Source organism: Microtus pennsylvanicus, chromosome 13, assembly GCF_037038515.1.
Source record: "Microtus pennsylvanicus isolate mMicPen1 chromosome 13, mMicPen1.hap1, whole genome shotgun sequence".
NCBI classification, from domain to species: Eukaryota; Metazoa; Chordata; class Mammalia; order Rodentia; family Cricetidae; genus Microtus; species Microtus pennsylvanicus.
Window position 1 is genome coordinate 52652262 of NC_134591.1, and position 14969 is coordinate 52667230.

The 14969-nt window shown below is 47.8% G+C and overlaps 1 protein-coding gene across 1 annotated transcript; it reads right to left on the bottom strand.

Moving 5' to 3' along the window:
- Positions 1-8753: 8753 nt before the first annotated feature.
- On the bottom strand, positions 8754-14011 carry Znf691 (zinc finger protein 691). Its single transcript, XM_075946177.1, has 2 exons — positions 13949-14011; positions 8754-10209 (listed from the first exon to the last, which is right to left on the bottom strand). Exon 2 carries the CDS (start codon positions 10198-10200, stop codon positions 9349-9351), a length of 852 nt encoding a protein of 283 aa, XP_075802292.1. The 5' UTR covers positions 10201-10209; positions 13949-14011; the 3' UTR covers positions 8754-9348.
- Between the last annotated feature and the right edge of the window lie 958 nt (positions 14012-14969).

Genomic DNA, 14969 nt, shown 5'->3' on the forward strand with positions numbered 1-14969 from the left:
AAAGCCCTGGTCAGAGCAGGCCTGACTGCCAGCCTAGGAAGGGAGAACATGTGGGGAAGACACGGATTCTCAGAACTCCTGCAGAAGTCACATGGCCATGCCCAGCCTTTGAGGCTTTATTTGGGGAGCTGGAGAGATAGCTCAGAAAATAAGAGCACTGACTACTCTTCCAGAGGACCCACATTCAATTCTCAGCACCCACATGGTGGCTCACACAACCATCTGTAAGTGCAGTTCCAGAGGATCAAATGCCTCTCTCTCTCTCTCTCTCTCTCTCTCTCTCTCTCTCTTCCTTCCTTCCTTCCTTTTTTTTTTTGATTTTTTTTGAGACAGGGTTTCTCTGTGTAACAATCCTAGCTGTCCTGGAACCAGGCTGGCCTCGAACTCACAGAGGTGCGCCTTCCTCTGCCTCCCAAGGGCTAGGATTAAAGGTGTGCAGCTTTACCACCCGACTCCAGTGCCCTTTTCTGGCCTCCCCTAGCACCCACACACATGTGGCCCACACACATAGACATACACATATACATAAATAAAAATAAAATGCATTAAAAGGTTTTATAGGATGCAATCATTTTACAATTATGTTCTGATGGCCGGCAATTCATTATACAGCCCTTTTAAAAAGATTCATCTTTATTATATTTATGTGTACATGTGTGTGCCTGGACCTGCGTGTGTAGGCGCCTACGGAGGCCAGAAGAAAGTGCCAGGGGCCCTGGAGCAGGAGTTGCTGTGAGCTGTCCACATGAATGCTAGGAATCCACCTAGTGTCCACTGCATGAGCCGCAAGGTCTCTTGGCCGCAGAGCCGTCTCTCCAGCCCTTCCGTACCCTTTGTATCTAGCACTGCCTTTCCTTTAGAGTCCCTTTTCTGATCTTGACAAAGCTGTGCACTAACCTCCTTTGGCTTCGTGATGACTGAGCACATCTTTGTAAATCCTTTTAGTTTCAACTTCTCTATGTACAGCTTGGATCCTTTTTCTTCCCAGACAGGGTTTCTCTGTGTAGCCCTGAGTATCCCGGAATTCCCTTTGTAGACCAAGATGGCCTTGAACTCAGAAATCCATCTGCCTCTGCCTCTTGAGTGCTGGGATTAAAGGTTGCACAGCTTGGATCTTGACAGTTCCCCAAAGTGCACACATTCAAGCTTGGTCCCCAAGGTGGCGCTGTTGAGATGAGATGGAGCCCTCAGGAGTTAGCAAGTCAGCCTAGTAAGGAGGGGTCCTTGCTCCACCCCCAGGCCTCTTCCTTTGGACCTCTGGTTCATAATGCAAGAAATGTGTGTGTACATGCATGATGTGCCCCACACACCCAAGCGGAGGGTCCGACTGATCGTGGGCTGGAGCCTCCAAACGCAGCCAGCCCACACACATCTTTTCTATCAGGTAATGACCTGATGTGTTTTAGCGGCGGTAGCCGACTACCGCGCTGTGCCCTTACAGTTGAGGTAAACTTCTTGTAAACAAGCTATATTTGGGCATGTGCTTCCTTAGCTGGCCTGAAAACCCTTTGTCTTCTGATAAGTTTACTGCATTGCTATTTTCATTTGGAAAACCATTTTTTGTTTGTCCTGCTTTTCATTGGGCCTAATCAGCCTTGAGGTTGTGTTTTCCTGTTTTGGTAAATGGAATTTGGGGTGCGGGGGACATGCATGCTCTGGTTTGTGTGTGGAGGTCAGGGGACAGCCCTGGTTGTCAGTCTTCAGCTCCACCTCGTTTAAACAGGAGAGGGGTTTCTTTGCTGTTAGCCTCTACGTACAAGACCGGCTGACCCTAGAGGCCCCGCCCCCACCCCACCCCCTCTCACCAAAGAGCACTGCAGATGTGCACTGCCACACCCTGCTTTTTGTGGGTTCTGGACATTCAAACTCAAGTGCTCACCTGTGCAGAAGCGCTCGGCTCACCGAGTCATCTGCCCAGCCCCGGAATGGAATGTTTATTGCTTTTGTGGAGACTCCTAGCATTAACCTTTAACCTTAACCTTAAAAGTAAAACTACTTCCTTCACGTGAATAAACTTAAAATGCTTTACTGCAAACGTTCTCGTGGAAGGATTTCCTGTATCTACTTCTTTACTGTGTACATCCAAGGGAGAGACCATGGGAGCATGTGTGAGGGTCAGAGAACTATCACAAGTCAGTCCTCATCATGTGTCATGTTATCAGGTTTGCATAGAAAGCACTTTTACCCAAGGAGTCAGCTTGCCGGACCCAAACATTCCAAGCTGTGATGCAGAGCCCCAGACCAACAGCATTAAATACAAGCCCATGGAAGCAGGAGACTGTTTTGAAGTTCACTTTCATGGTAAGCATACAATATATTGAGGTCAGTTACAAATCTCCACCCAACATAAGCCCAGCTCCCCAGCTTCTTCTCGCGTTCTTGTATTATTATTAAAACCAAGTCCCTAGCAGGAGATCAGGAGTTCAAGGCCAGGTCACTTGGTTGCGTGAGACCCTATCTCAAACAGACAAACCATGTCTCCAGGTCACTAGGTCCATAAATGCATTTGGGATACTCAAAGTTGTCAGTGGGGCATTCATCACGTGTCCTACCTTTTCTGGGGTTGGCCTCTAGAGATGTCCTGCATGTAATTAATCAGTTTTTAAATGAGCTGGAGAGATAGCTCAGTGGTTAAATGCACTGTTGCTCTTCCAGAGGGCTGGTGTTCGGGTCCCCCAGCACTTAGGTCAGTTGAACAAAATGTGCAATATCTATGTGTTTAATTCTTTCATCACTCCTATAACTTTTCTCATGTACATCCTGTACCACACATTGTTATATTTTCCACCTATTACCACTTTTAGGGATGCTAATGTAAATGATACTGTCTTAGGCACTGTTCTATTACTGTGAAGAGACACCATGACCAAGGCAACTCATAAAAGAAAGCATGTAATTGGGAGCTGGCTTACAGTTTGGAGGTCTAGTCCATTATCATCATGGTGGGGAGCAGAGCGGCACACAGGCAAACATAGAGCTGAAGAAATGGCTGAGAGTTCTGCATCCTGATCCATAGGCAGAGAGACTCTGAGCCTGGGCGTGGCCTTTTGAAACCTCAAAGCCAGCCGGGCGGTGGTGGCGCACGCCTTTAATCCCAGCACTTGGGAGGCAGAAGCAGGAGGATCTCTGGGAGTTCGAGACCAGGCTGGTCTGCAAGAGCTAGTTCCAGGACAGGCTCCAAAGCCACAGAGAAACCCTGTCTCAAAAAACAAAAAACAAAAACAAAACAAAAAAAGCCTACTCATAGTGACACACTTTCTCCAATAAGACCACACCTCCCAATCCTTTTAACGTTTTCAAATACTGCCACTCCCTGGTGACTAATTTTTATATGTGTGTGTGTGTGTGTGTGTGTGTGTGTGTGTGTGTGTTTGTGTATGTGAGAGAGAGAGAGCACCTACACATGCCACAGCGTGGGGAGATCGGAGAATAACTTGTGATGTCAGTTTTCTTCTTCCACCATGTAGGTCCCAGGGATGGAATCAGGTCACGGGGGAGATGGCAAGTCCTTCTTCCCCCTGAGCCATTTTGCTGGCCTAAATGGCACTATATACTTAATCTCGCTGTCAGATTATCCACACTAGAGTCCAGGTTTTCCTGCTCTGGTACTGGTTCTCATAGTATGAGCTCCTGTATAACTATCCAGCCATCTGTCTCCACTCTAGAGGTGATGGCTTGGCCTGTGATATTAGTCTCTAATGGATTTAAGAACTGCTAGTTGTTCCATTTGTTCAGGCTTTCCTTTTCAGGACAGAGTGGAGACTACTAAAATCTTTTCACAGTTTTCCTGTGACTTGGGGTCTTGCTATGTAGCGGAGGCTAGTCTTGAATTTATGAGTGGTCTTTCTGCCTGCCCCAAGGGCTAGAATTACAGGCATACACTACCATACCATATGTGTGTATACCATATATATATATATATAATGTATGTGTGTGTGTGTATATATATATATATAAAATTCCACACAGGACTTGGGTTGGCAGGGTGTTTAACTGACATGCACGAGCCCTGGGTTTGACCTCTAGAACCACATAAACCAGCCAGAGTGGCGTATGCCAGTAATCCCAGCAACTCAGGAGGTAGAGGTAAGAGGACCAGATATTTAAGGTACTCTTCAGCTACATAGTGAGTTTGAGGCTAGTCTGGGCTACATGAGATGCTGTCTCAAAAAGAAAAAAAAAACTTAAATAAATTCTATCCCAGAATTAATAATTCATAGGGCCAAGGCCCCAAATTCAATCCCTAGCACTATATTAATCTACATTTGTCTATAATTATGAAATCACCAGTGATATTTATATTTTATGGTTTTTTTCCATTCAGTTCTGTCTACTGGACCTAGGACTTTTGGAGACCACTAAACTAAATCACAACCCCTCTCCCATGCTTTGTGTTGTTGTCCTGTGTTGTCTGTCTGAACTTGAACGCAAGAATTTCCTTCAGTTTTCTTTTTCTTGTCTTTGTTTTGCTTTTGAGACAGGGTTTTCTTATGTAGCCCTTGGGGCCTTGACCTCACAGAGCTCCACCTGCTTGTGCCTCAGAGTGCCAGCTGTAGAGGCGCAATGCCGCCCTGGCCTGTTGTTTTTGTTGAAGCCCAGGGTGGCCTTTCCTGAGGACACCTACTAAGTGCTGGGATTGCCAATCAGCAAAGCAGGAAGCATTTCTTGTAGATCAGGTCTAGTGATGAACTCCCTCAGTTTTGACCTTGGAAGTCTTCACCCCTCCCCCACTTTCTGAAGGACACTCCTGTTTGCCTGTATTTTCTCTTTTTCCTGTCATCATTTTGAGTAGGCCATTGCACTGTCTTCTTGCCAGCCGGATTTCTGCTGAGAACTTTCTTCATGATATTTCGGGAGATCCCTTGTGTGTAATAATTTGCCTTTCTCTCAATTTTCTTTATGACATTTGGACTATATTTCTTAGAATGGGTGTCTTTGGCTCACCTCAGTTAGAATTCTCTGAGTCTCTTAGGCATGGTCATTCATTTGTATCCTCAGATTTGGGAGGTTTTTGTCAGTATTTCTTGAAATATGCTTTCTGTCCCTCCCGCCTCCATTTTCCTCTTCATGAAACTCCCATAATGCATCAGCCTACTTGATGGTGTCCTGTAAGTCCCTTCGGATTCTATCACTTTTATTTTTCTCAAGACAAGGTTTTACTAGGTAGCCAAGGCTGGCCTGAAACTCAAGATATAGCTCAGGCTTGCCTGTAGCCTCTGGTAACAGCTCGCTTCTAGCTGCTCTAGTGCCGCCGTTACAGAACAGGCCACCACGCCCTATGATCTGGCAAACTGGACTCTGGGCTGCTGAGGATCTCAGAGGGTAAAGGCACTTGCTGGGTGCTCAGTGGGTAAAGGCACTTGCTGGGTGCTCAGTGGGAAGAGGCTCTAGCTGGGTGCTCAATGGGGAAAGGCACTTGCTGGGTGCTCGATGGGAAGAGGCACTTGCTGGGTGCTCAGTGGGGAGAGGCACTTGCTGGGTGCTCGATGGGAAGAGGCACTTGCTGGGTGCTCAGTGGGGAGAGGCACTTGCTGGGTGCTGAGTGGGGAGAGGCTCTTGCTGGGTGCTCAGTGGGGAGAGGCACTTGCTGGGTACTCAGTGGGGAGAGGCTCTTGCTGGGTACTCGATGGGGAGAGGCTCTTGCTGGGTGCTGAGTGGGGAAAGGCACTTTCTGGGTGCTCAGTGGGAAGAGGCTCTAGCTGGGTGCTCGATGGGGACAGGCTCTTGCTGGGTGCTCGATGGGGACAGGCTCTTGCTGGGTGCTCGGCGGGGAGAGGCTCTTACCTCAAAAGCCTGACAACCTGAGCCTGATCCCCGGAGTCCATGTAAAGGAGGAAGGCAAGAACTGATCCTGCAGAGTTTTCTTCCAGCTTCCATGTGTGGACACCATGGCACATGCACCCCGCCACCCCCCATCTTGCGCACACATAATAAAAAATTGTGTTTTTTTCTAAAAAAGAACATATTAAAATCTCATTTTTTAAGAAAATAGGGGATGTGGCACATATCTGTAAAGGGATAGCTTTCTTTCTGGGTTTTTTGTTTGTTTGATTTTTAGATAGGATCTCACCTTATAGCTCTAGCTGTCCTGGAATGCAATCCGTAGATCAGGCTGGCCTTGAACTCAGGAGAACTGTCTCCACGTTCAGGCCTCCCCGGTGCTGGGCCGCTATGCCCAGACTTTATATTATTTTTAAATATATGTTTGTACCTACCTGAGTTTGTGTGTACCATGTGTGCAGGTACCTATAGAGGCCAGAGTCTTTTGGAATCCCCTGGAGCTGGTAGTTGTGAGTTACCTGGCGTGGGGGCTGGGAACTGAACCCAGGTCTTTTGCAAGGGCAGTAAGCGCTCCTAACCACCAAGCCTCTCCCCAGCTGCCGAGGATATCTTTCGAGGTTAGGTTCTCTCCTTTACAGTGGAGCAGGGGATGAAGCTCAGATGTCAGATGTGTGCTGCAAAGTACTCTACTCATTGAGCCATCCCTCTGGCCCACGCAGATTCTTCTGCTTGCTTAAGTCTGTTACTGAAGTCCTCTATGCAGTGGTTCTCAGCTTCCTAATGCTGCAGCCCTTTGATACAGTTCCTCATGTTGTAGTGACCCCAAACATGAAATTATTTCATTGTTGATTCATAACTGTAACTTTGATACTGTTACGATCATAAATATTTGATATGCAGGCTGATATGCAACCCCTATGACGGGTCGTTTGGCCCCTAAACTGTTCAGGACCCACGGGTCATTGCTCTAGTGTATTTTTCAATTATTATAATTTTCCATTAAAGGATATTTGTTTGGCTCCTTAAGGCTCCTCTCTGCTGATATCCTCAAATTCTTCCTGCATCATTTTCTTCTGAGTTCCAGTTTGCATTCATACTGGGAAGCGCCTTCAATAACCAGCCCACCTACACTATGGGGTGAGGTGGAGGCAGTCTTCAATGCTTTGGAGGGATAGGGTCTCTCTACATAGCCCTGGCTGTCCTGGAACTCTCACTATGTAGATCGGACTGGCCTCAAACTCGAAGATCCACACGCCTCTGCCCCTTAAGTGCTGGAATTGAAGGTGTGTGCCACCACATTTGGCTGAAGATGTCTTTTCTCATTAGAGGTGTTAGGCGTTTATGATCTCTTGCGCCCCCTGGTGTCGACTTCAGTCCTGTAGGCAATACAGCAGCAGGCTTCTATTTCTGTTTATGCCAAATTCCATGTCTAAGGTTTCTTGTTTTTTCCTTTTTGTTTCTTGAGACAGGGCCTCCCTATGTAGCTCTGGTTGTTCTGGAACTCTATATGAGTTAAACCCAGAGATCTACCTGCCTCTGCTTCTCACATCCTGGTATTAAAGGCGTGTGCATATGCTGGGCTATACGTCTTAAATTAGGGTAAGCCTGGCCACACAGTTCAAGAACAGAAGAGGGAGGGAACAGAGGAAGGAAAACGGAGGGAGAGAGAGGAGGGAAGGAATGGCATATGACACACAAGTGCTGTGCAAACTCTATAAGGTGCTCCGTAAATGCAAGGGAATCGTCTGAGAAGTCTCCTACAATTTAGATTAAATTACATGTACTTACTCTGTGTGTGTGTGTGTGTGTATGTGTGTGTAAATGTGCTATGGTACAAATGAGGTTAGAAGGCAGCTTACAGGAATCAGCTTTCTCCTTCCAACTTGTGGGTCCTGGGGGCCGCCAAACTCAGGTCTCAACTTGGGAGCACATAACTTTACCCATTGAGCTATCTTATCAGCCCGGTCTTTCTTGTTTTAACCATATTTATAAGCACTGGGCAGCAGATTCAGTCCGTGGTCATGGCATTATGCCCTCTATTATCTTGGACATGCCACTGTCTCCGGCAGTCTGTTTCCATTTTGTGAAATGTGGATATATTTTTACCTCCCAAGGTAAAACTTCATATGAGTGTAAAATTCCTGGTTTATATATTCCAACGAGACTAAGTGGCATAGATGAAGTGACAGGCCATACCATGCCAGCTCTGGTACCAGAATCACGTTCTGGTAACTGGGCACAAACGAAGAGCACCCCTTATCCCGGAAGGCGGGACCCCAGACTAACAGAAGAAATAGGAAGGGGTACCTTGTATTTGATAAAGGGAAACTGGGTGGACACTAAGCTTCCATGTGAGAAACTGCCATGTGAGACCAGGCCTAAATCAGAAACCAGGTAACCTTGATGTCCGAGTCCCAGGGACAAATCTACTGCTATTAATGGCACGCTACCATCCGGGTTTTAAGAATTTTCCTATTATCCCATTCCAACCCCCTACTCCCTGCCACTGTCATTTTTCCCAGCCACAAAAGTGTTCAATCATAACCTAAAGTTTGAAAGATCCTCACCCTGACACTGACTTCCACCACACTAGCCCCACCTCTAGGCCAGCCTTCTTCAGAGGCCAACAATGCCCATGTGCAAAGCACGTGGAATAGCTGCAGAGGTCAGCGTCTACACGGGCCCACCGCACACCCACTGGGTAACCTTCTCTTCCTTTTGGTGTTTCCATCCGCCCTCGGGGGTCTCTGTGGCAACCAAATGAGATAAAGAATGGCACGTACAACCCACAGCCTGTAGTGATGTTCAGCCAACTCATTCCCTTTCCCCTCCTCTAAAAGCTCCAGAGGCTCCACCTGCTGTCCTTCACATTTCAGAGGGGCCGCCATCTGTCTCGGAATTCAACTCCTTCCCAGGGAGGCTGCCCTGGAACAATCTCCCCAGCTCCCCACATCGCCAAATAAGTACACATGTTCTTCTCATTGACGTGTTTTACTGGTGATCACTGAGGAGTGATCAAGTTGGGGTGAGGAAGATAGGTAACACACACGGGGAGCGTGAGGGTCCCTGGACTCTGGATCCCTGAGGCTTCCTTTTCCTTCTTACTGAGGAACCACAGGCCTCTTCTTAGACAGAGAGGCCCCTCCAACAGAGGCCACGCCTCCGGGCCTAGGGCTCTAGAAGTTGTGTTGGATGAGGCACAGCAGGTAGGAACTCACAGGGCACTGCGGTGTGTCTGAAGCTAGATGGCTTTAAAGGACCCGCAGACAGTGATGCCATCTCAGGCACGTCCCACAAAGCCAGGGACTGATGTCCCAATGACAAGCGCAAGTCCTGAGCCTATCCCACTTTCTCCACCCCTGAGGAAGTGAAGACTGGGCACTCTGATTTTCCAAGGCAAGAAACTGCCTGGGAGGAGGCAGGATTCCCTGACTTCAAAGGCAACAAGGGACCATTCTACAAAGGGAAGGGTTTGCAGGCCAGGTGGCTACAGCAGGTCCTTAAGGCCTCCTTCTCCTACGGAGGTGGGCTCTATGCTCTCCCCCACTCTCTAAGCAGGGGTCTCCTTCAGCTAGAATCTTTCTCATCCTGCTCGCCCAAGTGTGTCTTCTGGTGTCGGATGAGGTTGGAGCTTCGGGAGAAGTGCTTCCCACACAGAGTGCAGCGGTACGGCTTCTCCCCTCTGTGCGTCCTCTGGTGTGCACCAAAGTTGGAGATATCGCTGAACGTCCGTCCACACTCGGTGCATTCATAAGGCCTCTCACCCGTGTGGGTACGGTGGTGTACCCCAAAGCTGGAGCTGTTGCTGAAGCTCTTCCCACACTCGCAGCAGATGTAAGGAGCTGGCTCCAGGTGGGTTCGGCGATGGACAGCCAGCGTGGTACTCTGACTAAAGCCCTTGCCGCAGATGTCACAGCGGTACGGCTGTTGGCCCAGGTGGTCTTGCTGGTGAGTAGTGAGGTCTGAGCGCCGCCGAAAGCTCTCCTGACACTTAGCACACTGGTAGTGCTTCTCTTCCAGGTGGATCCTCTCGTGCCGGATGCGGTTGGAGCTTCGGGAGAAGCTCTTGCCACACTCGGAACACTTGTATGGCTTCTCACCAGTGTGGATCCGCTGGTGCGTTCTCAGGTTGGAGGTATTGTTGAAGGTTTTGCCACACTGCACACATATAAAAGGCTTCTCATCCGCCTCTGGGCTTGAAAAAGCAATGGGGTTCCCAGGGCCTCCAGCTTGGGCAGTGGCTTTCTGCCAAGGCATTTTTGAATGTGTTCCTTGAAGACCCTTCGACAGACTCGCCTGCCCATGTTCCTCCCCGGGTATGCTCTGAGAACCCTCTGAGCCATCCACTCTCCAAGGCTTCTCCCCTTCCCCTTCCTCAGGCAGGTGTGCTTCTGGACTCTGGTCCTTCTCACTGCCCATCTCTGAACCCTGGCAATGAACACAAATGGTCAACGCCTTTAGTCCTTGTGTCAGGCCATCAGATCAGAGAATCTTGCATTCTGGTGGAAGCTTCCTCCCCCAGGAATAACCTCAACTAACTGGAATATTTGTTGAAAGCCTTTTTTTTTCTACTTCTCAACTTTCAAGTGATAAACTTCCACAGATATTTAGGGCTACCCCCCACTAACGGATATATTCAGCGCAATTCGAATGTCACTCTTAATACCATCTAGACTATAATTTATATGTAAGTAAAGGTGCTTCCACTTAGAGATTAATTCAGTTTCTTCCTGTCCAGTAGCCATCTATTCACTGATTCTGAAGTGAGCATATCTAGAAGTAGTTAGTTACTTACAAGACCCAACTCTGAACAGTTTTACTGCCAGTACTCGCTGTCTATCCCTTACCATAATATACCAACTGGCTAACAAGGCCTACTGCAGGACGTGAGCTCTGTCTGTCATGATAGATCTAACAGTGCCGACTTCTGCACACAGACATCACAGACTCACACACACACACACACACAGCTACATTCTTAGATGACACACAGCTATACCCACAACAAACGCAGAAATCAGCTAGACATACTACATACGTTCATATCACACATACAACCGACATGCTAACATCAGCCACACAGACGACAGCAACATAAAACACACATCCCCCCACAGTGAACTGAGTAACAGAAGGCCAGACGTATACCCAGACGCCTGTCATGCTTTCTTGTTTCTGCTCTCGCCTACAATTCCTTGGAAATCTCCTGAGGTGCCCACTTTCTCCTTTGTAACAGAATGTTATACTTATTATTGTAGTAACTTTGTACGGCTCAAGGCCGGGTGCTCAATTGCTTGCCGAATGAGAAAGTAAATGGATGAGAAAATTAATCTCTGCCCTGCTGACTCTACCTAGGACTTTAGGATCTGTATACAAGGAGCTATGTGGCCTCCACTAATTTCTTTTATTTATTTATTAGATAGGTTTCTCTATGTAGCTGTGAACCTCTATGTAGACCAGGCTAGCCTTGAATTCACAGAGATCCACCTTCCTCTGCCTCCTAAGTGCTAGATTTAAAAGCATGTGCCACCACACACATTTTTTATTTTACCAAGTATATATCCAAGGCTGAATGCTGGGTAATTATAAAGACTAAAAAGGGGCTGGAGAGATAGTTCAGCAGATAAGAGCACTGGCTGTTCTTCCAGAGATCCTGAGCTCAATTCTCAGCAACCACATGGTGAAATGAGATCTGGCACCCTCTTCTGGCCTGCAGACATACATGCAGCTAGAACACTGTGTACATAATAATAATTTAAAAAGAGTAAAAAAAAAAAAACTGCCAGGCACATACCTTTAACCCCACCACTTGGGAGGCAGAGGCCGGCGGATCTCTGTGCATTCAAGGACCACCTGGTCTACATAATGAGTTTTGGAACAGTCAGAGTTCTGTCTCAACAAACAAATAAGCAAACAAATAAATAAAGGACTGAGTTGGGGATTGAAGAGTTGGCTCAGTGGTTAAGAGCTCTTGCTGTCCTTGCAGAGGACCCAGTTCAGTTCCCAGCACCCAGATCAGGTAGCTCATAACCGCCTGTAGTTCCAACTCCAGGGGCTCTACAGGCACCTGCACGCATGTGGTGCATATACATTTACTCAGGTGCATATATATATATATATATATATATATAATAAATTTTTTAAAACTGAGGTGGAAAAATGACTCAGTAGATAAAGACATGAGTGACCAAGCCTAAATCTCAATTTGATCCCCAGGACACCATGGAAGGAGCAGGAACCAACTCCTGCAAGTGGTCCTCTGAGCCCCAATGCACACGATGTCAAGTACACACACACACACACACACACACAAAGAAATGGGTTTTTTTTTTCTTTTTAAATAGAATGATTTAAGGTTGAATGATGGAACCAATGAGACTGACCAGCTATAGTTAAAAGCCCTTGCCACAGAAGCCTGACAAGCTGGGTTCAATGCTGGAACCCACAAGAAAGAGAACTGACTGACTCTGAACCCTGTCCTCTGACCTCCACATACAAGCTGTGGTGCCACTGCCACACCCACTGAATAATAAATACAATTTTTGAAAAGAGGTAAGATTACGATTACCACCCTCATACAGTTACGACACAACAGAATGGAGCAGACCGAGAACACAATGCAGAACATGAGGTTCCAGGGAAGAGAGTGACTGAGCCACATCTGTCCCCATCATTCATGGCCCAGCACTGCACATGTAACACTTTCTGCCTGGTGGTGGCGCACGCCTTTAATCCCAGCACTCGAGAGGCAGAGGCAGGCGGATAGCTTTGAGTTCAAGGCCGGCCTGGTTTACAAAGCAAGTTCCAGAACAATCTCCAAAGTTACACAGAGAAACTCTGCCTCGGAGGGAAAAAAAAGGTAACATTTTCTAAAGGTCCTACAAAGCACTAAACTACAGCTGAGCACTCCACATGCATCATCTCAATTCATCTTTACTATTCTTTTTTTTTTTTTTTTTTGAGATAGTGTCTCACTATGTAGCTCTGGCTCTCCTGGAACTCACTATGTAGACCAAGCCAGCCTCTGCCTCCTGGGCTCAACTATTCATTTTTCATACTTATTTTAGAAATGATGAAACTGAAATGCAGAGAAACTAAGTCACTAGCCCAGGAGCACACAGTAATTGAAAGGCAAAACTGAAGCCTAGCGCCATCACCCTAGGCTGAAGTTTTTACACTGCTGCTGGAGGGAGAAAAGGAAGAAAGAGGTGGGAGAGCGCTACAGCAGTTAGGACCACACAGAGACGCCAAGAGTGTCTCTGAAGAGGGCGCAGTAGCAGCTTCATGGGGGAGGTGGTATTTGAACTATGACTTGCAAGATGGACGGATGAGCAAGACCAGAACTGGCAGGAACAGGCAGGGAGTCCATTACTCACTGAAAAGACAGAGCAGCTCAAATACAAGGTCATGTTCATATTGCACTTCAATGATCTGAGGGAGAAGAGACCTAGTACATACTGGGTTTTCTTCTTAGGAGCTCAGCGGCACAGAGTCTGGAACAAGCGTGCAAAGGAGGGACCAGTTCAAGGAACAAGCCAAGAAGACTGAGCTTGGTGATCACAGATGACGAAGGGATGAAGGATAAAAGCCTGGATTAGAGGGGAGACTCCAACCTGTGGCCTGAAAGATTAAAGTTCCAGATCTGGGTACAAGTCAAGGGCACCGCGAGTTGCGTGGAAGGACCACGGGCAAGGTGTGGAGACTCACGGGAGCTCCATAGTGGGTCAGAGATGGAACATCAAAGGAGACTGAGTCTGACGTGGTCACGGAGAGGGGACAAAGGCTGCAGAAGTGCCCAAAGAGGCTTTCTGAGTGGGGAGGGCAGGGGAAAGTTGGAGGAGTCAGGGTACAGCGTCCTGGAGGGCAGGAGCTGGGTTCAGAGAGGTCGAGGGGCTTGAGGCTGGAGGGGGAAGAGCACAAGGAGCGACCCTAAAGGCGCGTTGTTTGGGAGGAGCAGGGAGTGGTCCAAGGCCAACAGTAAGGGCGGGAGGGTAGCAAGACTTGGACAGGATCACGGCGAAGGGACACACAGCCCCCGGCGGCCTTTGGAACCCACAAGCGAAACAGCAGCTTCCAAGCCATTTGCGAGAGCGAAGGGGCCGCGCTCCAAGCGCCCCGCGCGTCGCGACCGCCTCCCCCACGTCACCTCAGCACAACCGCGACCCACCTCACTCCCGCAGCTCGGTCAGGGACAGCGCCGCCTGGGTGGGCGGGGGAAGGAGCCGGAGCCGGAACCCAGAAAGGACCAGCCTCCGCCGCGTCGGGATTGGATTCTGGGGACATCTTTTCTCTCTACGGCCAATAAACATTGGTCTGGGGCGCAGCATGCTGGGAGTTGTAGTCCTGAAGCGGTTTGCGTTGCTGCAAACGTTTGCCCAGTTCAGAACACAGCTGTGAAGCTGTCTTCACTTCTAAGGTCATTAGGTTTCTTTTCTGTTTTACTTTTGAGATGGTGGCTCTCGATAGAAGCCTCGTACTTCATTTAAGGTTTATAGTTTAAAATTAAAAGAGCATGAACCTAAAAATAAGTTTAAAGATAAGTATTCTGATTTCTTTGTCCAAGAAGAGGAGTGTCCCCGTCCAAGGACTGACCTTCAGCCAGGTCAGCCAGGGGCCCAGTACAGGGATTTTCTGTGTCCTTCATGATCCTCAGTTAACCCAAAAATCTCATCAGTCTGGATCAACAGACAGTTAAGTATCCAGAGCTGGATTTTGGTTTGGGGGTTTGTTTGTTTGTTTGTTTGTTTTGGAGGTTTGTTTTATTTTTAAAAACAATAAAGATTAGGAGCAAGATAGAGTGTAGAGATTAATTGAATGTATATGATAACTACAAGCTTTTCGTGTTTGTATGTTCTTTCAGTGCCTGACTTTGGAGCTGGAAAAGATTTAGGGCTAGAGATGGTTCAGTGGTTAAGAGCAATTACTGTTCTTTCAGAGGACCCGAGTTCAATTTCTAGCATCCACATCAAGGAGCTTACAACCAACTCCAGATCCAGGGGATCCAATGTCCTCTTCTGGCCTCCTGGGCATCTGCCCATGAGTACACACACACACACACACACACACACACACACACACACGTGCACACACACACACACGTGCACACACACACATCTGAAAAGAAAAAGAGAGCCACAAACTGTATAATCCCAGTTCTTTCCTCTGTAAAACCCCTGACACAGCTATTT